This window comes from Artemia franciscana, chromosome 13 (assembly GCF_032884065.1).
Source record: "Artemia franciscana chromosome 13, ASM3288406v1, whole genome shotgun sequence".
Classification (NCBI taxonomy): domain Eukaryota; kingdom Metazoa; phylum Arthropoda; class Branchiopoda; order Anostraca; family Artemiidae; genus Artemia; species Artemia franciscana.
In genome coordinates this window covers 47,937,350-47,962,073 of record NC_088875.1, presented here as the reverse complement: position 1 = coordinate 47,962,073, position 24,724 = coordinate 47,937,350, and the positions used below count along the sequence as shown (strand labels likewise).

General features: G+C 36.0%; 1 protein-coding gene across 1 annotated transcript in view; it reads left to right on the top strand.

Annotated features, from left to right (window-relative positions):
• Window positions 1-23,999, top strand: part of LOC136035026 (origin recognition complex subunit 1-like) — a 90,441-nt gene extending 66,442 nt beyond the window's left edge. The window contains exons 5-9 of the mRNA XM_065716614.1: window positions 1,035-2,277; window positions 7,938-8,231; window positions 12,360-12,530; window positions 17,933-18,082; window positions 23,858-23,999. Coding sequence (XP_065572686.1) covers window positions 1,035-2,277; window positions 7,938-8,231; window positions 12,360-12,530; window positions 17,933-18,082; window positions 23,858-23,983 — 1,984 coding nt within the window. The 3' untranslated portion in view covers window positions 23,984-23,999. The remainder of the gene's footprint in view (window positions 1-1,034; window positions 2,278-7,937; window positions 8,232-12,359; window positions 12,531-17,932; window positions 18,083-23,857) is intronic.
• Window positions 24,000-24,724: the final 725 nt, after the last annotated feature.

The following is a 24,724-nucleotide window of genomic DNA, read 5'->3' as shown; positions in this document are numbered from 1 at the left end:
CGCACGCACTCGGAGGGAACAGCTTTTTTAGCGGCAGACTTTAGACATAACACTATTTGCTGATAATACGAGTTGATACCTATCCGAGTTGAAGTTGTAGATATAGATATTTGCAATAAGTGGAAAGGCACTTTAATAGATGATAATAACTGGGACAATGTCAATACATAAAGTGGAACATTGGTATTTTCCCAATTCGACTTTGAGAACCACTTGGGAGAGTTACGTTGCACAGAGCTCGCCATGGAGCAAGATAGTTGGCACGTAATTGGTAAATGATCGTCGTCGATTTTAGAGTCGGCCACATGAACTATTGATGAAAGTAGAGTTGAATCTGACACAATTACATGATCAAGGTTGGAAGTAAGACCACGACGATTGTGAATATAATTAAATAGAAGATCTTTATCAGCAAGATGGAATCCTCCGGGTAGTGAATCGAGAAAGATTTCAGATCGGTAAGAATTAGATAATAAGTCAGTATCTCATATGTCATATGATCTCTTGGCTCTTAGCTCTTCATGCCTCGTCACAAGTACCATATGAGCTCTTAGCTCTTGTTCTTTTTTAAGATTGTATACAGCCTGTTTTCAAACGAAGGTGATGAATTAAATTCGTCGATTTAAGGCGCTGAGTTTTAGATTTACATATATATATATTGTATATATATACATATACATATATATCTATATATACAAATATATAATGTATTTAGGGTGGACAAAGGGATTCATGTTTTTGTGGTTTGTAAAGGGGGGCTTTTCCCCAAAATAATACCGAAACGTTTTGTTTCTGGTCTCGTGGAAGAGTATATGCCGTGGTATTCTTTTCTTTTTTTATGCCTGCCCGATAGGCCCTTTGTCTAGTAATTGGATGAAAGAGAAATGGTCGTCAATATCTTGACCTCAGGTGGTTTGCTGCAGTGACGGTTTTGTTGTCAAAACCGTAATTAGCTTAGTGTAGTAGGTTAAAAATCAATGACTAGAAGGGATTTTATTGACAACACAGCTTAATTAATTGTATTATCATTTTAGGAAAGATGAATTGAAGAGGTCATTGCCCAAGCGTTCTGTCGTTCCTATAGCCCCACCAAGAATAATGCTTCTATCCCCTGAGGATTTAAAGCCAGTAAGGCGACCTAGTCTCTCATCGATCAGAGAAGAACCAGAGAATGTTGGAACAAACCACATTGGGAAACTTGGAGGCTCGGAAAAATTACGAACACCAAAGAAAGCCGAAAAAGAGAATAATGAGTTTACGCCTGTTAAAAATATTTCAAGGAGTGTTGCAAAGTTACCTGTCCGCGATGTCGATATTCTTGAGCTTCTGGATTCTGATGAATCAGAAAATGAACAGCCCAGCGGATTTTATCCTGATGGTCAAAAGAAAACTCCTTTGAAGAAAGCAACTTTCTCTACAAAGCGTTATAGTGATACAAAGGTGAAATTTACTCGAATAAGAAGCAGTGAAAAACCCAAAACGGTCTCTGTTGACGAGGAAGCAGTTACTCCTCATAGGAATGGCACACCTCTGAAGTCTTCGACCGAGCAGCAGAAGAGTGTGATGAGGAGTGGTTTGGCTAAGCGAGTTTTAATCCTAGACGATGTGATAAAAGATACCGTGTCCACTGAAGTGACAAAACCTGAGTTGAGAAAACAGCGGACGTCTAGCAGTGCTGTAGAAGCTTCTCCGGCAAAGAAAAACAAAAGCGTGGAATCTGATGAATTATTAGTGGTTTCAGTTGCTACTACTCTTTCAAAAATTTTGACTGACACTCCAACAAAGAAAGTAAAATTTGTCAAACAAGATAAAGTTAACAATAATGAGGATACCGCGACTATTACGCCTGGCAAGAAAAATTCAAAATCTCGTTCAAAATCTGAAAGCGTGGTTAAAAAACTAAATTTAGAATCGAATACCGTCAAAAATGCACTCGAAACCCCGACGAAAAGAGGGAAATATCGTCAAGTTGATAATGAAGAGAGATCTCAGAGATCAGCAAATGTCAGGAGTGAACCTAAAACTCCGATAAAAACTACAAATTCTTCTCAGGCTGATAATGAGCAAAGTTTTCAGAAATCAACACCTGCAAGAAAACCTAGAATTCAAACCAATGCTAATGGTAGTGATAAGGATTCTGAAAATATGACGCCTTCTTTTCATAGGCGAGTCGTTGGTACTCCAAAGAGCAGTATAAGAAGATCGGTGAGATCACGAAAAACCAGTGAAAGCTCTGATGAAGTCGTTGTATCCACACCAAAAAGGAGGAAAGGGAAGGTAAATCAGTTCATTCTTTTTTAAATCAGTGAATTCGCGGTTGTTGGAAGAAAAGAAGGTTCGTGTAGTTGTCGTAAAAATTTTTGCTAACCAGTAGCAACTCGCATTTTGTGGCTTTTTAATGTCATCCTTAGAACTTTCGAGCATCTTTAGAATCATGGTTATTGGGCCATTTAGCCAAAAGCTCTTCCAAGAACTGTCTGAAATTGACTCTCAGGATTTATGTAATTTGGGTGTAGTGGTTTGAAAGGGGGATGCGTATCGGGTATTTTACCAGTCTAACTGTCCTCCTTTAACAGGTTACCGACTTAATTCGTTTATAGTCCTATTTAATGATGGTTATAAATTGTATCTGCTTAGCTCAGAGAAAAAGCAAATATTGCTTTTTGGCTTTTATTTGGCCTTCAAGATGGAACAAAGTTATCCTGATAAATATGGCTTACGTTTATGATGAAAATTAAAACCAAAAAACTCGAAGCTCTTAACTATTTGAACATTTGAAAAAAAGGGCAAAAACTTAGTAAAAGAAACAGAATTGTAGCAAAAGTCTTTTTAAATTAATGGACCATGATTAATGACGTTATCATATTTGTAACATTCCCATTGTTCTTTTCAATTTTGTTGACGTTGTTGACAATTGTTGTTAGCATTGCTTGCTGACAAGGCTGATATCGTCATTGTCGCATAATTTAACAGCGTCACCGCATTTTGTATGAAAATAAAAATGGGAAACTCGACGTTCCAATTATTTGAGCATTTGAGGAAGGGGGATAAAACAAAAACTTTATAAACAAACAGAAGTGTAACCAAAGTTCTTTCGAATTAGTGGAGTAAATCTAATGACATTCTCACGTCAACAATAAAACAATGTGTCATGAGGCACTTTCCTTAAAATGACTTATTGGTTTTCTCAATGGTTCCCTGGGTTTATTATTCCAATAGACTATGGCTGCCACTGCACGTTGCAAAGTTCTTGGGGTTTTCAGTCCTGAGCTCGGGATCCTGGAAAAGTAATTATCCATGGTAATTACCTTATAATATAATAAGAATATAATAATATTATATAAGAATAAGAATTATAACCTTATATCAAAAATATATAATACGAATATATGAACATAATCGAATATGATAGAAATGTTATTGTTTGATATCTTTAATTTTGTTTCCAGTCCTGGATTTTTTACCCATGAATCTTGGTATATTGTTTAAGTCTTAGTGCCCTGCACTGGTGTGTGTTTACGAGGTCGTACTTCATAAAGGAACTGCCTACGATTGCGATAGAAAGAAATTTTCTGGTAACCTTAGTTCAGTAACTACTTGACACATGTTTGCGTACTCTACATTTCCAGGCCAATATCTGACTAGATTTGATTAAGACATGGCAAACGCTACTGTTAGATATCCCGATGGTCTGAAATTAGAGGCCTCTTTCCCTTCCTCCACAGATGTTTCTTAAAAAATTTTCACGACGAAATGCAGAACATTATAACCTTAATTAAAAAAGAACTAACGAAACAAATCTACTTGTATTGATTTGTAACATCCATTTTTTTCTGACAACAAACAAATTTTTTTTTTGTAAGTCAACTGGACTTTCAGTTATTTAAACAAACAAACAGTTACGGCAAAATATGAAATAAAAAGATTCTTTTGGCAAGATGGTGAATTAGGAGATGTGCATGTTCAAGTGTGTCTCCAGGATGGGGGTGAGGATAGCTTCAGCCCTATAGAAAATAAAAAATGATAGAGATTTTCAGTTCGTATGAACAATAATCCCCTCCTCATCCACCCAAACTTCGGCAATAAAACATAGTATTAAAAATATACGGCCAAAAATTACTGTTGATCAAATAATTTTGACTGCATATTCAACTAATTTTGTTCAAATTTATTTTACAATCAATACTTTAAGTGTTTAAGCAGGTTAACAAAAAAAGAATGTCTTTTAAAATATTCCTAGTGCTAAGCAGTAATAAAACTGCGTCAATTAAAAATGGACAGTTATTAATATTATTAAACCTTTTTCTGGAAACAGGAGTCTTTCAAAGAAAAGTAAAGAGCCATAGTAAAACTTCAGACGAGCAGACCTGAAGTCATATAATAATTCAGACTTAAATGGAACTGCAATTAATGCTCGTTAATTAATCAATCAGTGAATAACTAATACCTGAATGAACAAAAATGAATAAGCAGGGTACAAAAAAAAATGTCTTTTCAAATATTCCTTGTGCTAAGCAATAATAAATCTGCGTCAATTAAAAACGGGTAGTAATTAATGTTTTATAAACTTTTTCCGGAAACAGAATTCTTTCAAAGAAAAGTAAAGAGTCGTAGTAAAATTTAAAACGACCAGACCTAGTCATATAATAATCCCAACTTAAATGGAACTGCAATTAATACTCATCAATTAATTAATCAATTAATCAGCGAATAACTAAAACCCTGAATGAACAAAAATGAATAAGTAGGGTACAAAAAAATTGTCTTTTCAAATATTCCTAGTGCTAAGCAATAATAAATCTGCGTCAAATAAAAACGGACAGTAATTAATATTTTATAAACTTTTTCCGGAAACAGAAATCTTTCGAAGAAAAGTAAAGAGCCGTAGTAAAACTTAAGACGAGCAGACCTAAAGTCATATGATAATCCCAACTTAAATGGAACTACAATTAATACTCGTTAATTAATTAATCAATTAATCAGCGAATAATTAAAACCCAGAATGAACAAAAATGAATAAGCAAGGTACAAAAAAAAAAGTCTTTTCAAATATTCCTAGTGCTAAGCAATAAAGAACCTGCGTCAATTGAAAACGGACAATAATTAATATTTTTTAACTTTTAAGCGAAACAGAAGTCTTTCAAAGAAAAGTAAAGAGCCATCTTAAAACTTGAGACGAGGAGACCTAAAGTCATATAATAATTCCAACTTAAATGGAACTGCAATTATTATTCGTTAATTAATTAATCAGTTAATCAGTGAGTAACTAAAACCCTGAATGAACAAAAATGAATAAGCAGGGTAACAAAAGAATGTCTTTTTAAATACTCCTAGTAAACGTTACTAGTAAAGTAATTGTAAATATTCCTAGTACGTTCAATTAAAAACGTACAGTAATTATTAAATTTAAACGTTCTCTGGAAACAGAAGTCTTTCAAAGAAAAGTAAGAGCCATAGTAAAACTTGAAACGGCCATACCTAAAGTCTTATAATAACTCAAGCTTAAATGGAACTGCAACTAGACCTCCGTTGCCTGTGCAACAGGAAGTGTTGCAGCAACTGTGCCCTGTGCCTTAGGGCACAGTAGCGGAGCAACACGTGCAACTGTGCCCTACGGGACATAGTTGCTATTTCCGGGAAATCTGAAAGAGATACGGAAATAACGTCTTATAGTTTTCTGCTTAACTTTTGATGGTCTAAACTAGAAAAATATACAACAAACCAAATTCACCAAAAAATTTAAATTGCCCCGAGGACATGACAAAACTTCCAAATAGAAAAACCCAAAGAAGGAATTTTATTTCGGAGAAACTATTGTAAGCTCCAGTTGTTAGGAGATCGAGACCTGTCGAACCGCGTTGGAAAAAAAATTCTAGCTGGTCCAGAACAGAAGTTACCTCTAGAACGTCGAAACTTCGGAAATTATTTCTTAGAGAACGAAGCAACTTGGTATATAGAACACTTCACTTCTTCTTGCATACTTTTCATAGCACTACTCGATAAAATATAAGAAACATCAAAATCGAAAATTTGAGAAAATTCCAAAAAAATCGGAACGAGATGGACTTTTCCGGAATTATTTCCGGGAAATCTGTAAGAGCTACGGAATTTTGTGCTCCGGTTCTCGAAGAGACAAATGAAAGTTCTACATGAGTTCAGCATAACTGTATTTCTAACAAGTTTATTTCCGAAGCTAGGGTCGTCTTAACTTGACGCCAAACATCGAACGCACAGTTTCTAAGAAAAAAACCGTTTTATTTTTTTTATGGAAAACTGTTAGAAATTTTAGGAACTTTTCTGGAACTTTTTTACTCTGTTTCACGTTTCCCTTCCCTCTGAAAAATCTCAAATTTTTAACTCTTACCACTTCGGAGCTACAGGTCGCTGATCACGGTGAAAAAAAAAAAAAAAAACAACAAAAAAATTAAAATTAATTATCTGTTTGGACATAAAACGAACAGAAATTACCACAAACAGGAGTAAGGTTACCCTTCTATAGGTTGTAGCATTTTTTTGCGCTTTACTGAAAATAAAATATAATTTACACATTTCATTCTTGATAATTATAGCTTTGAAAAATCAAGAATCCCTGACGCTTACAAGAATTAACATAACTGTGCATTGAACGGTCAGTCTACTTTCATTAGCTCTTTCCAGTTATTTGTTATTGTGATTATAATGGCGATTTTCTTTTTTTTGTTATTGTTGTTGATGTTTTGACAAGTAAAAATACACTGTTTTCTGTAAAATACGAATGGCGCTCAAACCGTTTAGTGTTTAGATAGGGTGGTGGGGGTCCACTATTCTTATTTGAAAGCCTTTATCAGGTTTGTGATGTGTTATTGTTGATACTGTGACAAAAACAAATACATTGATCGAAATTCAAATTGTTCTAAGCAAAGCACGAATGACGCTCGGCCCTTTAGATAGTTTTGGGGGGTCGGTAGCCCTACTCACGCTTATGGTAATTTCTGTTCGCTTTAAGTTCGACTAGACTTTTCATTTTAATTTCATTTCATTTAAGTATTCATTTTTCATCAGCTTTTGTTATCTTGTGTTTAAATTGATTATTCATTTTAAATTCTGTTTCGTTTTGAGCTTGAATTATTATATGGCTTTATTTCTGCTTCTCGTAGGGTTTAGTTTCTTTGTCTCTTAGTTTAGTTTTGTCTTTTAGTTTCTTTAGTCTCTTTGTGTTTCTTGAAAAACTTGTTTAAAAAACAATTAACTTATTATGAAAAACGACGACCATGTTTTTGTCCTGATACCACGGAGGTAAATAGAGTAAAAATCAGAAACACAAAAAGTACATTGCATGGACTGGTCATATGTCATTCTAAGAAAACTTGGAAACAAACCAGAGGATTCTAGAAAAAGCTACAGATGGATCACAGTAGTTCTCATCACCCTCCCCAAAGAAGAAGTCAGTATTTTATAAATTTTCTCTCAATTTCCTCTATTTTTGTGTAGTTTGCCTGTTTTTACTTAGTTTTTCAATTTCCCCTCAAATTCTGTGCCCTTGCCTATATTGAAGCTTCATATTTCCAACACAGCTTCACATGCTTCTCCTTCGCTCCACCCCAATCTTCGCTCTTTATCCCCCTCTCATGAGGTTCTAATTTCCTTTAAGTACTTTCTTATGGTTTTTTATAGCCCCAAAAGGCTATACTAAGAACGACCTGTATTTCGTTTGGCTCAGGATAGATATCAACAAAGTGCAATATTTGGTAATTAGTCATCCTTTTCTGTGAAACGTGGCCTAGCCAAAGAAATGGAAAGAATAAAATATATATAAAAGTGATTAAAATTGTTAATAAAGCCCGTGAAAAAATTATACATAACCCATGTATGTAAAAAGAAGCGTTTGATTAAGTTCTTGTAGCCCCATTGTAGTGACCCAGTAACCTCTAAAACTTGTTCTTTTAATTTATTTTCAGAATACAACTCCAGTAACAACTCCACGGCGATTAAAAATGGCCAATGTTGTCCATCAAACCGTTCTAGAGCAAGCGCGAGCTCAACTTCATGTATCTGCAGTTCCGGAGTCCCTACCTTGTCGTGAGTCAGAATATTCTGACATCCATTTTTTTGCTGAAGGGAAAATCCAAGATGGCATTGGAGGGTGTATGTACATAAGTGGTGTCCCTGGAACTGGAAAAACTGCCACTGTTCACGAAGTTGTTAGAAATTTGTCCAAGGCTAGAGAAGAAGGAGACCTTAGTAATTTTAAAGTATGTATTATATGCATACTCTTTCAAGCTTTTTAATTTCTTTTATTTGTTATAAAGGTTTAAGTTCGTATTTATAATATTTATCATGGAAAATACGAATTATGGACATAGATGCATAGGATGCCTTTTCTCTCCCCACTCTCCTCTAGGCTATTGCTGTTCCCTCATAATATCTATAATACTCATTTTTGCTGACTTTCTTAGACTTAGGCTCTCCTGCTTTTGTAGACGTAAAAGGCAGCAACGGTAGTTCGCCTCGACGACATGTTCTTAGCTTCCAATCTAAGCATCTGCGTCAAAGTCCTCGCCAACCTCGTTCCGTTCTCATCTTGTTCTTGGAGTCGTCTTTATACCTGTGCATTCACACCACTTGAGTTTATATGTAAGGGTAGAAAGGATAGAAAGGACATGGCTTCTGTAAATTGTCAGCTTTAACTTCTGGGAATATTTTTGTTTCTCCCAACATTTCTAAGACATTTGGAGGAAGAGTCCGTAAATAGTACTCGGTACAGAATATCCTTATCAGAGGTAGTTTTTGGCGTAAACATGCCACGAGTCTTATAAAACATACCTTTTAATTTCTTATTTTGAACCCTTTCCTCCAGAAAAAAATCCTGTACGCGTGCCAATATTGGTTTACTTTGAAATTTTGTTTTTGTGTGGAAGAATAAAGTTCATTGTAGATCACATCCTGGCATGAGTCGTAGAGAACAGGGACATTCGCAAGTGGAGGCCTCGGGGTCCAGGCCCCTCCAGAAATTCTGAATTTTCTCCAACCTCTTATTCAAATTATCAAATAGCCTAATTTTAGTGTCTTTCAGCTGAAATTCAGCTGAACAGTGTATTCGCAATGAGCTTAGTAGAACAAGTTTTAACTTGCGATATCATGGTTAATACTACTGTAATTATTTGATTGAGAAGTTAATTACGTTTCTTCGAAACAGAGAAATTTATATTTCAAAATAAATAGCGATACAAAATTAAATATCTAGCACAGTCATATCTTTTATATACTGTCATATTTTATAGTTAAGGTTTTTCTTTTTGACTGCAAACACTGGGATGTAAGGAGGTATTTATTGGAAGGAAGCCTAATATTTGGGGGTGGGGTAAAACCAATATGAAAGAGCAAACCTACTACTAACAACTCCCTCTTTACGTCCTCCCACGAAGTTCTCATTTCCCTTAAATCTTTTCTTACGACATTCTCTCATTCCAAACGAGGACGATCTGCTTTTCGAGTTCGACTTAAAAAGCAAAAACTGTCAGCTTCTATTGACAGTTTGCCTTAAAGGAGCCTTAAGGCTCCTTTAAGCTCCTAAAGTAGCCTAAGGTGTGCAAGTATATATCTATGACAGGTTCGATGTTTTGAGAATAAGCATAATCATCAGAAGAGCAAGAGCGGAGCAAATTTGCAAAAGTTATATAAAATTAGGGAGAAAACTAGTCTGTTTTTGGACGCAACATCAAACCGCGTTTTGTTCATTGCAAAGGAAGTCATAACAAAGTTTCACATAGAAAATGTTATTTTCTTTTCATCTTGAAGATCGTATTCTTTTTTCGGAGACTCAATATTCTGTATCCAATATATGTAGAATTAATTTCGTAGTTCTTCAAGGCTCTCCTGTAAGATCTCTATCAACTGCTATTATATTATTAATCTTGTATTGGGTACCTTTAGAGAGAAAGAGAGAAAGATGGGTTTATTAATATAAATAACAAAACAAAACAAGCAAATGGCCCGAAGCAAAGCTTGTTTGGGCTTACAACCCCAATACACATACAAATAAAACAATACGAAAAAGAAGAAAAAATAAAAAGAAAAGAAAAGGAAAAGAAAAAAGAAAGAAAGAAGAAGGAAAAAAATCAATTACCCTGCATTTCAATCGAAACGGATTTACACTTCAAAAGAGACAAAAAAAAAGAAACTAAACCACTTTACCAGTATCGCCAAAATCAAAACGAACATCTTGGCTCCACTTGAAGTCCACTCAACTATCAAAACCATAAATATTAAGGCAAAATAGCTTTAATTCCCGCCGAAATTCAAGAAAACTATCCATGTTTCTCAAAGTCGTAGGTAAACAATTCCATGCATGGGGTCCTAGATGCCGAATAGAGAATTGAGATCTACGGGTAATAGTAAGCGGACGACGAATTATATCGGACTGTCTCGTAGAATGTGTATGAATATCACTTCCTAATTCAAACATACTTTTAAAACATATTGGTAAACAATTTTGAAAATATTTATATATAAACAGGCTTCGATAAAAAATAATAAGTCCTGCTAAAGGCAAGATTTTGCATTCTATATACCTCTTTTGTACCGAGTCTTTAAAACCTATACCACATAACACTCGAAGCGCTTTATTCTGCAAAACTTGAACACGATCGAGATGAGAAGGAAATGTACTACCCCAAATATTGCAACAATATAGCAGATAAGGATGAATTAAGGAATAATACATTGTTCTTAAAATATCTCTTGGGAAAATATACTGCAACTTTCTTAAAATGCCAACATTCCTAGCGAGTTTAAGACTAATATAATCTATATGTTCTCTAAAGCTGAGACATTCATCAATTAAAACTCCTAGATATTTTGTACAATTCACTCTTAAAATACCCATATCAGCAATATTAAGTTTGTCTATCCAAGGGTAATAATTTGAGCTCCTACCATACAATAAAAAGCAAGATTTACTATAATTCAAATTTAACTTATTAAGCTTCATCCAATTTTGTACAAACTCCAGACAAGAACTAATACGACTCAACAGCTGAATTCCTGTTCGTGCAGCCACAGTTATATGAGTGTCATCCGCAAGGCTGGGAACAATTACTTTTTCCCCGTCACATCCAATGTCAAGATCATACGAAATCATATTAAAAGCTCTACATATATCATTTATAAAAATAGGTTTAAATCATTTATTTAAACCTAGGAACCCAGGGACCAGGCCCCCATCCTCGTCGAACTTGCTCTAAGGCAAAGAAAATACGCTTGTAATAGATGTGAAAGTAATAGGCTGGATGAGGGGGAAGAAACAATGTTTCAGCCCCCTAGTCTCAGTGCCTCGCTGTCCTGCCTTACAGTATTCAGTAAAACAAGAATTTTTTTATTTCTAAGCTTAGTCTTCTAGATTATTATTTCTAAGTGTCTTGGTACCGTGCCTAACAGAAAAAAAAGTGCACATAACATATCGGTAATTCCTTAGGCGAAAAAACAATAATTCAAAATGATAATTCAGAAATAATTTTACTCTCAATTTTCCTTTTTGTGCAGGTGCCGCAATTGAATCACTCCTTCATATATATAATTCATTTTTCTCTTCAGGTATGTTTCCTTGTAGAGTGGAATTTTCCCGGTCAATTTCATTACATGAGAACATGTAAAAAAAATGATTTTTTGCTTTTTGTTTCTCAAAAAGCACTAATTCTTTTAATTTTTGCTTTTCTTCGGTTTCTCAACGTAATCCTCTAGCTCGTGATTCCTCAGCGTGGCGGTATCGTCGTTATTGGTCAAAGATTGACCAATCTCAGTTCCTCGAGTCGGTCGATTCGATTCCAAGTAAAATTAATGTCAGGTTTCACCTCCTCCAAGTTGCCTAACTCCAGTTGCCTAAGAATGAGGTCCAGATTTGTCTTGATATATATTGTGCTGAATTATGCCATGCCTTCTTTGCCGAAAAACAAGCTGTCCTTTGAATCATCCTGTTCGAAGGCAATCATATTGCCTGTAACCGGTTAATAATAGCCAACGCAGTCTCGTGCAAAATGTTGTCCATTGATCTTAGATTATAACAAAGTTAAATAAAATGGTGTAAAGAAAGATGGAGATGATATAAGTAAGTATCAATCTATTGCAATTATATCGTGGCTATCTGAAGTTTTGGGAAACAATTTCCGAAGGAAGGATTTCCACTTATTTTGATAAATAGGTTTCTTTGCTATATATTAGTTTGGGCTTTGAATAGGGTATTTAAATCAGCAGTTGCTCCTCTTTTGTTAGAAATAAATACCGGCTTATCAGCAAAAAATAAGTTTGCCAATATGGCTATCTTTTAACGATAGACAGTGTCTCAGAGACTATCTCAATTTTAATTTTCTATTTGAATTTTTTAGTTTGTAGAAGTCAATGGTATGCGTGTGACAACCCCTCATCAAGTGTATGTCCAAATTTGGGAAGGAATTACAGGTGTTCGTTTGACTTCAGCCCAAGCGCTGCAAATGCTTAATGAACGTTTTAATAAGCGGAATCCGAAAAAAGAGTTGATTTTGCTTCTTGTTGATGAGGTAATTCTATCTATTTTGTTTATATACTTTTTATTAATTCTAATTTTTCGAAGTTGGAAATAATCTTAAAGAAAAATAACAAACGATATTTAAAATTTTAATATATATCTCTACCACTAGTACTGTTAACTGCAGTCCTATTTAAAATCCTACAAACTTCGTTCCATTACCCCTTATCCGACTTATCCCGTTAGCCCTAATGTCACCAAATACAATATGGAACAGTTCAAAAATATTTTCTACTCACATGCAAGCTAAAACGCTTACGGACAGCTAGATGAATAAAAACCATGATCATGTGTATTCCAATGTGATGATAGCTTACGGATCCTTAAAGGTGTGCTACTTTTCACTATATTTGTCTTTTTTTGCTCTCAGCAAATAGTTTCATATATTTTTTCCATTTTTGGAATGAATGAATTGTTTGCTTACATTTGACGTCAATCATCCTCAGTAATCCTTATTTTTCTGGGGATAGCATGTGTAACTTATCCGATAACTAATCTAGACTGCTTCAAGGGGTAATCCCACCAACCCCTGTTAACTGCAGCATCACAGCGCTGCAGCACCGAGCTGCCTGAAGCCCAAACAATTGAAAGCTTCACTATTGAACCCTCGAATGATGTTCAAATTTGCTTATTTCCTTTAAATCCTCACTTGAGACCTGTTTCAAACCATTCGTGTACGACCTACTTTTCGTTTGGCACCAGATAAAGGCTCAAAAGGCACGATTTTTTTGCAATCTATTGTCCTTTATCCTTAAAGTCCTTCGTCTTTTAGCCTATCCATCCCAACCTTCTTCTCAGTATAGCCCTAGGAATCGGGATTACTAACACCTAATCTTCCTCTTCTTCCATTCACCCAAACTGCTATTATCATAGGCAGCGCTGCCTAAGTAAAGAACTATGTTGGCACAATGCATTTTTTTTTAGACCAGGGCACTTCGTATAGAAAGAGTTGTCATAGAAATTTTGAAAGTGGCTCGTTCGATTAGAAATTGAAGGGGTTAGTGCCCTCTTTAATAGTCGAAAGTGATTGGAGGGCAACCAACCCCCCTCCCACGCCCATCATCTCCCCAAACACATCAAGTCAAAATTTTTAGATACCCATTTTTTTCAGCGTAGTTGAAAGTTTCTGAAATTATGTCTCTGAGGATGGCAACCCCCCCCCCCACATCCCTCAGAGCAAGGCTTTTAAGTTATACCCTGGGGGCATATGAGCTTTTATAGAAAGTGTAGTCGTATAAGCTTCGTTGTGGACTTTTTGGATTGGTAATCAGAAGTTCTAGTGCCCTTTTTATCAGTCAAAGTGATCGCAAGGCAGCTACCCCCCCCACACACACGTCGTATTTTCCCGAAATGCATCCAATAGAAATTTTGAGATAGAAATTTTAATAGAAATTTTATTTAAAATAGTCTTGATATTATGTAACAAGGCTTTTGGGGTTGAAACAGGCCTGGGGGAGGGGTTGTAAGTTATGCCCAGGGGGCATTTAAGGTTGGGATGGCTGTTTAATCTTTGGAGGAGGGCCATTTGGTTGAAAATTGGAAATTCTAGTTATCTATAAAGACAAAAAGTGAGGAAGGACAACTAGCCCCCCCCCCCCCCGCGACTACACCTTATTTCACCAAACGCATCTGATTGAAATTGTGAGATAGCCATTTTGTTCAAAATAGTCCAAAGAACATATAACAATGCCTTCAGTGTTGACAAAACCTCCCACAGTCCTGGAGCAACGATTGTAAGCTATGCCCCAGGGGCATGTAAGGCTTTTATGGAATGGATGGTCATATAATTTTCAGACTGAGCTCATTTAATCTAAACTTGGAAGTTATAATACCCTTATTAAGAGTTCTAGTTATCTTTTAAGAGTGAAAAGGGATGGACGGCAACTAGTCCCCCCCTTGACTAACCCTGTTTTTACCAAAGACATCTGATTGAAATTGTGAGATTGTCATTTTGTTCAAATTAGTCTAAAGAACATATAGCAATGCATCCAGGACAGATAAGGCCCCCCAGAGCCATGGGGCAAGGGTTTTAAGTTATGCTCTGGGGGCATATAAGGATTTTATGGAATGGGTGGTTGTATAAACTTCAGATGAGGCTCATTTGAATTGAAATTGGAAGTTATAGTACCCCTATTAAGAGTCAAAAGTGATTTTAGAGCCAACGCCCCCCTCCGCGCCCATCATTTCGCCAAACATACTCAATCAAAATTTGAGATAGCAACTTTGTTCAGCGTAGTTGAAGGGTCCGGAAACTATGTCCTTGAGGATGACATCCCCCCAAAGCCTTAGGGCAAGGGTTGTAAGTTATATCCTAGGGGCATATAAGATTTTATAGAAAGGGTTGTCATATATACTTCGGAATGGGTTCATTTGTTTGGTTTTCATGACTACTAGTGCTGTCTTTATAAGTCAAACTGATCAAAGGACAGCACCCAACCCCCTACACACACACACGTCGTGCTTTCCCGAAATACATCTAATGGAAATTTTGAGATAGTCATTTTATTCAAAATAGTCTAGAGATCATATAACAAAGATTTTTGGGTTGATACAAACCACCAGAGCCTGGGGGCAGGGGTTGTAGTTTGTGACCCGGGGGCATTTATGGTTTTTATGGAATAGATGGTTGTATAAACTTTATAGGTGGGTCATTTGGTTGAAAATTGGAAGCTCTAAAAGTCAGAAGTGATGAAGGTCAACTAACCCCTACTCCTCTTTTAATTAAACGCATCTGATTGAAATTGTGAGATAGCTATTTTGTTCAAAATAGTCCAAAGAATACATAACAATACATTCAGATTGACGCAAACACCTTGAGCCCTGGAGCAAGGGCTGTAAGTTACTCCCTGGGGGCATCTAAGGTTTCAATGGAATGGGCGGTCGTGTAAACCTCAGATGGGGCTCATTTGATTTGAAATTTAAGTTATAGTGTCATTTTTAAGAGTCAAACGGGTATGAGAGCAACTACCCCCCCCCCCCGGCCATCATTTCCCGAAACAAACATCCAAATAAAGTTTTGAGACATCTATTTCTTTCAGCATTGTTGAAAGTTTCAGTAATTATGCGTTTGGGGATGTCAACTCCCCACTCGAGGCCTCGGGTGAGGTCCAAGTTAGGCAATTTGTTCATTGTTCACATATAGTATATGGTATTGAGAAAAGGCCTGCATGTTTGACTTCTACTTTTCCAAAATACGAAGGGCATTAAGGTGAGTCTTTCTGGGAATGTTGAGGGGAGTGTTGGACTAAATCAAAACATGTCCTGTCCATATGGGTTGTCAAAAGGGCGTAACTCGAGAATGACTGAGTATATTAATTTGAAACTTTCAGGGAATGATAAGGGGGATGATTAATTGACCTAAAAGGCAATATTTGCATGCTATTACTATTACATCTACCTCTGCTTCTACTGCTGTCACAACTACTACTACCACTACTATCGCTAAAACTGCTTTGTCAGTAGCAATTACTGCTAAGGTTGGGGATATTGAAAAAAAGATCTGAGGAAACATTGAGGGGAAATTAGAGATAAATCAAAACATGCTACGTGCCTACAAATTGCTAATACGGGATTACCAGTAATATTTTTGGGACGGCTTATCAAAACGAAACTTCAGGAGAATCATGCATGGGATTATGCATGCACGAACAGAAATTAAATAAAAACAACTTTTCTGCAAAATAATTTCTTTTTTAGGTAAAGAACTTCATTAAACCACAAATGAGCAAAATTGGAATCAAATAATTTACCAAGCATAAAACTAATACTGATCAGCATCAATAAATAAATGAAACCCAAAACGAACAGAAATTACAATAAATAACCAAGTCAAACTCCCCATATGCTTAATAAATAACCGGGCTCAAAACTATGCTTTCCATAAGCCAAACATAATTTGCACTTTGCTGAAAAAAATACAAATGAAAGTGCATTGTCAGTTGAACATACATATGTTTATATTTGTTCCTTAAAATCTTAATTGATTTTTGATTTATTAAAGTTATAAAAGTAAAAACATAAAAATAAAAAAAATTCCGGATTTAAAGTACAATCATGGCTTGTTCAAAGGCTAGCACTTCGAAACGGTGCTGATCAACTGGCAACACTGATTTTGACTTTTTTGCCAATTTTTGCTAGATTCTTTTCAGAGCGAACCACTCAATTAGGCTTATCATGGCACTTCTTATAAAACACAATTGCAGGGACACTAAATATCACCTTCTAGCACGACTAGAAAAGCACTCTTGTTGCAGTTGCAGTTGACACAATGTCCCATCATGACAACACAGGGAGGTATCAGAGGCTGAAGCCCCCAATGTAGAAGAAGTAAAAATATCATGTGAATTGAGAATGGAAATTGTAACTCATCTGTGGGATTCTTTGTTCCCTCACAGAAATGGACCCATGATATATCAATGATTAAAACATCGATTCATGGCATGATGTGACAGTTATGGCTGAATTAATTAGAATGCTGATGATGTCAAATCTTCATCAGATTTGGCTGCTGAACTGCAGCTATTAAGAACCCAAAAGATGGAGTTTTCCAGCCACCAGTTAGAATAGATGGAAATAGGATAATACCTTATTGATAAGCAACTATTACAAGCTAAAAGTAATAGCCGAATTCTCGTTTCCAGCCAGAGATTGTTAGAATCAAAACAAATCATACGCATAATTCGAGGCAAAAATCATTAAAGAAGCAATTGGTAAAAAGGGCTTTCCAGCCAGAGAATGCTAAAATCAAAACAAAGCATGAGCATAATACAAGTCAAAAATCAGTATAGAAACAATTGGTAGAAAGGGTAAAATAATCGTTAGAAAAAGGACTTCGGTCAAAAGTAAAAAGTATAAAACGAACTTGAAACTTAAAAAAAATAAAGAGCTCAGACTACATCACAAAGGAAAAAGACATAAATAAATAAATAAAAAAATTTGAGTCGTGGAGGAAACGAAAATTTTAACTCATCGGTGGGATTCTTTTTCCTTAGAAAAATGTAGGCACCAAGTCATGTCCGTATCTTGCATCCCAAATATGTTTTTTTTTTTTTTTTTTTTTTTTATGCTGTTTGGTAGCCGGTATTTTTTGTGAAGAAGGATGAAAAAAAATTCTAAGAGGGGTGGTTTAGATGGTACAAAGTGTATTATAAGGCCTAAACCTTTAAATAAAGATAAAACAAAAATTAAGACCAAAATTGAAGCTATTTCACTTACCCAGCTTAATAGCTAATGTATAGGCATTCATTGGTCCACCCTGAGAAAGTTTTTATGGGAAGACAGAATCAACATTCCTAAATAAATGTTTCTGTAGGCCCAAGTGTTTCCCAGGCCCAATTGCAGGACCAATTTTTCTTTCTGCCGATATACAGGTATAATTTTTTTTCTTTTTAATAGCTCGACTTATTATGGACAAGAAAACAAGATGTGTTGTACAATATATTTGACTGGCCATCAAAACTCGAATCTAGACTTATAGTACTGGCAATTGCAAATACAATGGATCTTCCTGAGAGAATCATGATTAACCGCGTTTCCAGTCGCCTGGTAAGGACAACTATCTATTCATTTAGTGTACCAAGTACAGTAAGAATACTATCTGATTGTATTGGATGTGGAAACATAGTCTATGTGGAATACTATCTGATAGTCTATGTGCAGCGTTCGGACTCGCCTATAAATTCCAATAAATTCCTGTATTCTAATGCACTCCTATAAAATGCCTATATTTTGGCTAAAATCCTATTATTCCTATATTTTCGGCTGAAGAGCACTAAGAACATTGCTCATGATTTGCAATTTTCACTTCTCTTTAAGTAAGCCAAGATTGCTTTTCTTTTTGCTTTTGACTCTGTTGTAGACTGTGCAGTCTTTCGGTGTAGATCCATAATTAATTACAACTGTTGAGCTGTTTGAACTTAACTAATGTTTTGTACCGGGCCTAGTAAGCTGCTTCTGCCTGGGCTATGCTGTTGTGTTGACTTAGTAGCCTATGTTTTGTTTTTTGTCATGTTGGGCCTGTCCGAAATGAGCAAAGATCAGTATACAGGCTAGCAGTATCTGCTTAATGAGACTGGAGTTTTTGCGACTTATGCGTTTCCTGCCTGAACGCTATTTTAAAGGCTGATGCGAATACGGCCCCGTTTTGGACATATCCATATTTTTTCCTTTTATGGTTTTTTAATCTTGGGATGCTATTTTGTAGGTGATGCTTGGTAATTAAGTATGGGGCCTACCAAGTTTAATAGTTCATGGCTTGCTAAGACGGATTGTAGCGGTAGAAAGATTGGCGAATGGTGTAAGACTGGGAACGACCAGTACTCGTTATTTTACAAACTCTGCTTGAAAAAATTTGGTTGCAAAGCTGGGGTTGCTCAGGGGTAAACCAACATGCGCGATCTGCAGAACACAAAGCCGCAGTTACTGCTTAACTACATCCACCATAGCTTCACCTGAATGGACAATCTCGAGTTGATGAATCAACCAAGGATAAACCGTTAGTTGGTACAAACATGTTTTGTGAGCGTGATGCCGCTTATAAAGCTGAGTTAATATGGGCACTTCAGACAGTACAGAGTTCCATGTCTGGTAACTCTTCAGACCATATTGTCGCAACCTTCCCTGCGATTTTCCCCGGTAAGATCTCCGACGAAATGCCCCTATGTGTGAAGAAACTCATATATCTGATCACCGATGCGCTGCATCCTTACTGTAAGCAAATGCTTGTGAAGGACATTCTGTACTAGAATATGACGAGACAACCAACAACGCTGGTATGAAAGAGTTACAGAAACGTGTTCGATATTGGTCCTCATATGGAAACGAAATCCAGAGCAGACTTTTATGCACAAATTTTATGGGCCACGCGACAAGTGATGATCTGTGTAGGAAGATTATGTCAGCCACTGATCAGAATCAGCTGCCACTTGAAAAACTGATCACGCTTGGAAGTGATGGCCCGAACGTCAACAAAATTGTTTGGAATAATTTCAATGCCAAAAAAAAAGAAAGTGACGGGAAAGGGAATGTTGAATGTTGGTACTTGAAACATCCATATAATTCATAACGCTTTCTTGAAAGGTCTTCAGGTGTTCGGAGAAGAAAGTTCCGACTTTGTTATTCTTGTGCATTCATTTTTTGACGGCTGGTCTTCACGTTGTAAAGACTATTGAAAGTGCCAAAAGAAAGTAAGAGTGCCAGAGAATGCTTTCATATAGCATGTCCTAAGCCGCTGGCTGACGATCAGACGTGTCCTTGCTAGAATCATGCAGCAGTTGCCGGCAATCTTAGAGTTCTTCCTGAACTTGATGCCGAGAGAGTGAAGAACCTTCTGTCCACTCCCAAATTTCTGAAGATTATGGCTTATATCAGAAGTGGGACAATGAAGGCCCAACTCGAGTTTGTTCTAGCCTCAGCAGAACTGTTCATAAGTTTCACCCAACTGTCCCAGAAAGAAGAGCCTCTCATTCATGTTCTGAACTCAGAGATCAAAAGACTAGTTGTGACGCTTTGCGGACGGGTCTTCACTCCAGATTTCGTGACCGATATTGAAAATTTCTCACCAGAAATGTTGAACCTTGCTGAAAAATTTTCAGAAAAGCCCATAGTTTCAGAAAATGTGGAACGAGCTTTCCGTGAGAAAGCAACACTGAAAGACAAGGCCATTTTCTATGTCAATGTGCGAAAACATTTTATTGCGGGCATTCGCCATATTTTGAACAAATGTCCTCTGGAAAAGGATGGTTTTCTAGAGGCTTTACGCTTTTTGAGTCTGATCAACATGAAGGATTCAAGAAGCGTTGCAGACATAGCCGCTGTGGCACGCGAGATTGCGATAGGAGCAAGCTCAGACGTCGCTCAGGCTGAGTGGCTGCTTTTGCGAACGGAAAATGGACCCCGTGAGGACATACTCGGATCGATCATTTTTGAAGCCATTACTTTGGACTGGTGAATGAGCGCGGGGACAGCAAGTACCCGGAACTTACCAAGCTTATCAAAGCAATGCTGACGTTATCGCTTGGCAGCGCAGATGTTGAGCGTGGGTTTTCGCGTTCTGGTAGGATTTTCGGTGAAGACCAGGCAAAAAATAAAAGTAAAATGAAGTTCTTAGTAGTAGCCATCATAAACTATAAAAAAAAGGAAAGTGAGTGGAAAATGAGCAAAAAATAAGCTAAAATAAATGACATCAAACAGCTTTAGAAAGTGCAGTTTTTCCTTGAAGGTGTAGTTGACTTTGGGAATCAACAGATCGTTAATGTTTGAACTTTTACGGAATAACTTTTACTATTTACTCTTAATTACTACGTTATTACTACGGAATAACTTTTAGTTACTCTTGCATATTTATTTTTGCGATTCAACGTGGCAACACTGACGAAAACATGATACTTCTATAAAAACTTCATAATTTTGAAAAAAATAAAAGTGAAATGAAGTTCTTAGTAGTAGCCATCATAAACTATAAAAAAAAGAAAAGTGAGTGGAAAATGAGCAAAAAATAAGCTAAAATAAATGACATCAAACAGCTTAAGAAAGTGCAGCTTTTCCTTGAAGGTGTAGTTGTCTTTGGGAATCAACAGGTCGTTAATGTTTGAACTTTTACGGAAGAAAAGCGTTGTCAAATGTAACTAGTTACTCTTAAAGACTAACACATATTTTGTACTTTACTGAAGACGATAGGTATTTTCAGCAATATCCTTTGGTGTAACATCAAAAAAGAATCAAAACACTTTATTTAGTTTCCTGGAAAAAACAAATAATTTCTTATTATAAATATATTTGTGATGATCAATTTATTTTTACTATTTTATTTTATAAAAAAAAACTCGTTTTGTGACCTTGTTTCCTTTTAGTTGCATTTATTCAGAAATATAGATAATTGATTGCTAAATCGAACTTGTTGGACTAATTGATAATTTCAATGTAATCTGTTTTTTTTTTTTTTTTTTTTTTTTTTTTTTTGGTGAGGCAAAACGAAAATCTAGCCTGAAAGGGGAATTAAGGGGCACGACGGCCAACTGTTATTTGTGGCTATTTCTCATTGTTTCAATTTATCCTTATTCATTTCAATTTCTATTCATTTTGGGTTTCATGTATTCACCCATTGTCATTAACGTTTCTTTTAGATTTGACATGTTACATTCAGGATAATTTATATCCTATTTAAACTAAATTGTGTCCTCTTTTATATAGGTTATATTTAATTACATTCAATTCCAGTGTTTTTTTTTTTTTTTTTAATTCTGTCCGTTTCAAATCTAAATTAAGTTCATTTCCTTGTCAAATTAGCATCGCTTTATTTGTATTTGAAAGTGGTTTTCTGTTAATGGCACACAATAATAGTCTTATCTCAGCTTTTGAAGGCACCAAAAAAGTTTGCTGTGTATCGACTACGGAACCATTCGAGCAACCAACAGACTAATTCGTCAGACTTTAAAAATATTCTAGAGAAAATAAATTGTAAATGTCAATATTGCTTTTTTTATGTCGTTGTTTTTTTTTGTTTTTTTTTTTTTTTTCACGGTTACCGCGAGTCCCAAAAGACTGATATTTCATCCCCATAAGTCCATGGTATAATAATCGTTTTCAATTAGCATTGTGGGGGTGAGGTAAGGGATGTTAGTGCTATCAAACTGACGAAGAGATCAAAGAAACCGCCACGGCTCACTTCAGGTTATTTCTTCAATATCACTTCATTACTCAACTCTAGCTCGGAGATACGATGATTACCTCAGTTGTCAAGGTGATCATTTAGAGCAGGGCTTCTTAAATTTGTTCATTCTCGACCCCATTTACGATTGTGTGTTCCTTGGCAACCCTATATAAATATAGAAGAAAGACAAATAAATATTTTTATGACTTATTTATTAGGTAACAATATGCATATATGTATGAAAATATATTGTTTTAGAATTCGCTTAGAAACATACAAGAATCTAAATTAAAAATTCCACAAAAAGTTTTAAAATCGTATTTATTATAGTTACAAAAATCACATGCCCTATTTTTCATGAAGATTGCATTTTTTGCATTAACATATACTTTCTGTGAGGACAAGGGTTCGAGTCCTGGTGTCACTGGTTTGGAACGAGGGACAGCGGCCCCAGGGATGGGGCAAATACTACCAGGATCTGTGTGTTTATCAAGGTTTAGATGGGTGTATTTCTCATTTTTCTATTTTCATACATTTTTAAATGTCTTCCTGTTTCCCAAGGGTGGCCTTTGCTCCCTCCCTGGCCCCCCTACTGGCGCCCATGCCTTCCTCTTTGTCTATGCCCATGCTAAGCTAAGGCTAACCTATGGTCTCCGAAAGGATAGCAAGAACTGGTAAACCCGTGCCGTTTCTTTTTGCTTTATCATTTATTTTTGTCTTTATTTTGTTTTATCATTTGTTTTTAACTTTTGTCTTTATTTTGTTTTATCATTTGTTTTTAACTTTTTTTTATCCCAAAGTTTTGGTTTTAATTTTCTTTTTGCTTTATCATTTATTTTTGTCTTTATTTTGTTTTATCATTTATTTTTAACTTTTTTTATCCCAAAGTTTTGGTTTTAATTTTCAATTCCATCCTGCTTTGAAATCTAGGTGCTTAAAATCTAGCGTAGAATTTGTATTAGCCAAATTAGCAAATCCTAAGAATTTCCATTCACAATTTTGGAAGAAAAAAATCGTCAATCTCCTATTGGAGCTATTTACCCTTAAAGCACTTAAGTTAGGACTTTATCTTCTTCCTTATTGGTCAATTTTGTCAAACTAAACGATTTGTAATTTTGTCTGATTACGGAAAGTGTACAGGAAACTCAAGTTAGGTACTCGGATAAAAGAACTCCGAGATAAAAGGCTGTAAGAATTCAAATCAAATTAATAGTTGCATTTATTTAATTTATTGCTTTATTTAGCTTTTCTTTACATTAAATCTACGATTATTGACCCGCTTTTACAAAAAGGATGCAATAGCTATGTTTCTCTGCATTTTTAAATTAGCTTGTAATCTCCTGAAAAACTACTTTGCAAGAAAAAACTTGAAAATCATTCACTGTTTCTAAGTGAAGTCCTAAACTTGTAAATCATTTTTAATTGTAGTCTATGCTTTTATTGTGCTTGTGACGCTAGTGTTATACTGTAGATATTTGTATTTTTACCCCCCTCTTGGGAGGGGAAAAAGATTGAAACTGAATAGATTGAGGTGGACGACGGACGTGTGAAACTGTGTTTTCCTCAGGCGGCTTTGTCCTGCAGTTAATTGTTAGTAGTAGTTGTAGTTGTTGGCCCTAGTAGTACTTGTTTCCAATTTTTCTAATCAATATTTTTTTTCCACTTTCTAGGGACTAGTACGACTAACATTTCAGCCTTATAACTATAAACAGCTCCAGGAAATTCTTGCTTCAAGAATGGCTGGTCTACAAGCTTTTGACCCGGATGCAGTTCAGCTAGTTGCTAGGTATGTGTGACATCATATTACGTTTAAAATTTTAGGAGCTACGCAGTCGAAGTAGAATATACGCAAGGAGTCCACCTAGGCTGGGGGGAACCTGGGGGAAACCACCCAGTAGGTCCTTACGAATGAAAGGATTTGGCTTTTATTAGACTGTTTGACTGCGTCCTCCAATGGCTTGAAAAAGGTAGCTGTTTCGTCGACATTTGCGCAGTGGATTTCCGAAAGGCCTTTGACCTAATCCGCCACCTGACTGCAGGCATGAATCTCCAGGAAATGGGGGCCAAACGACGCACCCTTGGCCTTGTACTTGACTTCTTAACTGGCCGAAAACAAAAAGTCTTTGCACTCCACGAAAACGATTCGGACTCATCATGGTCAGATACTTCATGCGGGGCCCCACAAGGTTCGAAATTAGCTGGAATAATTTTCCTGGCTGTAATTAATTCCCTGCTTAACCATCACGACGACCGTTACAAGTTTGTAGATGATCTGTCCATAGTGCTTGCTTACCTGGTAGAAAACACTATCATAACAAAGCAGTTTTCAGACCAGTTATTTGATCAGCTAAAGACCGAATGCTCAAGTCATGATCTTACCATTAACGTAGCCAAGTCGAAGATAATTCGTTTCAACCCTCTGAAGCGGAATATAGATATGCCTCTAGTCCCTTTCCCGATTGTGAATGAAATAAAAATCTTAGGAGTAACTTTCACTAGTGACTGTAGTTTCAGTGCCCATATTAATTTAACCGTCC